We start from the raw sequence: 1892 nt of genomic DNA on the forward strand, positions 1-1892 counted from the left end.
GGGTCAGGGGACTCGTGCAGAGCCCCCCATGCAGCGTGGGGCAGTGGGGGGACAGCAGGGATCACCCCCCCACACACCCAGCAGCACCTGGTGAGTGCCGGGAACTGGGGCAGCCATTGCCAGGCTGGAAGAGGGGCAGGGGATGGGCCTGGCCTGGCTGATTCAGAGATTCGGCTACTGTCAGATCTCCAAATCAGATTTAGCCAAATCGAATTGGGATAGTGATTCGAATCACCGAATCGAATCACTGTCCCCCAAATCGGCCGAATCCAAATCCGAAGCGAATACCAGCCTCTTTGCACAGGCCTACTAGCAGGACAGAGATCCCCTAGTTGCTGCACAGACCAAGATGGTGAAGCCTCACCATCCCCCACACAGCCCCACAGCACAGCTCCCAGCCTCCATGGGCCACTGTCCTAATCCGCTCTCCTGGTTGCTACTCATGGAGCCACTGAGAGATGCCAGTGACACTGGACACTGCCGTCCCCAGGGTTGTATTCTTCAGGGTAAAGGCAGCGGAGCTAGGAAGCAAAAGGGCACAAGAGCTTTAAGCGGAAAAAATTGCCAACCAGGTTTGCTCTGTACGTCAAGCAACAGTCACGGATTCCCAGGGTCCCACACTCAGACTGGTAAGGCTCCTCCATGTGACCACCTTCTTCCCTGCCTTGTTTCCCTCACCAATGTCCCATTTTTCCAAGGCTCCCTCTAGCGTGGGATGAGGCAGATCTTGTAGTCGCGGGGAAGGTTGGCAAAGCCCACCAGCTTTGCGGAGATGTCGAGGTCCTGGCGGTCGATGGGAGACTCGAAGCGGAAGTGCTGCAGGATGCTGGTGACGAAGAGGAAGAGCTCCATGTGAGCCAGCATCTCACCGAAACAGAACCGCTTCCCTGCGGGCAGAGGATGGAGAGCTCAGGGCCTGGCACCCAGGGAGGGGGCTCTCAAGCCTGCACAAACCCAGCTGGCAAGGGCTGGCCTGGTTGAGAGCCAGGGGAAGCTGCAGGCTCTTGGGACATTGTGGACACTTGGACAGAAGCCAGGCAGAGAAGGGCCAATGTGTTTGCACATGATCAACATGGTGACGGGGGCCGTGGCAACTTTAAGCAGGTGAGAAGCTGCTGCTTTCCCCCAGAGCTTCTGAGAGAGGAGGAGGAAGGCAGGGAGAGAGAGAGACAGACCATCGCCTCACTGGATCTGTACTGAGCATGGCCATGGGGCTCGTACCAATGGAGAAGGGCATAAAGGCCTCGTTCTTCTTGAATTGCCCCTTGTCATCCAGGAAGTGCCCGGGGTCGAAGGCTTCGGGTCTCTCAAAGTGCTCGGGGTCCTTCAGCACCGAGCCCAGCAGTGCAAACACCTCGGTGCCCTGGGGGAGACAGCGCCATGAGACAGGCCTCACGGGGCTTGGGAGCCCTTTCACGTCTTCACGTGGTGTGCCAAGGGGACAGCTTTGCAGAGCAGCTCAGGGCAAAGCTCCAGGGTCTTGCAACAGCACAGTGCAAAGGCCAGGTCTGTTGGTGTTTGATGTTACTGGAGCAGACCTGCCTCCTCCCCGCTTCCCCCCGGGGGAATAGACCCAGGAGGCCTGGCCCCCCCCGCACACACTCATCACTCAACCACGCAGTCTCGGCACAAACTCTCTGAGCACGGGCTCTTTGGGGCTGGGCCTGGCATCACAGTCCTAGAGAAGTGGGACTGACAGGGGGGGTCACATCTAGTCCAACCCCCTGCCTGAGGTGAGATCAGCCCTATCCAAAACAACCAGCCATGGGTCGCACACTGTGTCCGTACAGCACCGTGCACAGCTGGGGTCAGAGATGCAACTGCAGGTTCCTGACCCAGGAGAATCCACAGAAACAAACACTTGTCACTCGAAGGGATCGATCGGGGCATGG

The 1892-nt window shown here is 58.5% G+C and overlaps 1 protein-coding gene across 1 annotated transcript in view; it reads right to left on the minus strand.

Annotated features, from left to right (window-relative positions):
• Positions 1-210: 210 nt before the first annotated feature.
• The window catches only part of LOC112547870 (cytochrome P450 2A13-like), a 12825-nt gene continuing 11143 nt past the window's right edge, over positions 211-1892 (minus strand). The window contains exon 13 of the mRNA XM_025213042.1: positions 211-774. Coding sequence (XP_025068827.1) covers positions 706-774 — 69 coding nt within the window. The 3' untranslated portion in view covers positions 211-705. The remainder of the gene's footprint in view (positions 775-1892) is intronic.

This window comes from Alligator sinensis, unplaced genomic scaffold (assembly GCF_000455745.1).
Source record: "Alligator sinensis unplaced genomic scaffold, ASM45574v1 scaffold1667_1, whole genome shotgun sequence".
Classification (NCBI taxonomy): domain Eukaryota; kingdom Metazoa; phylum Chordata; order Crocodylia; family Alligatoridae; genus Alligator; species Alligator sinensis.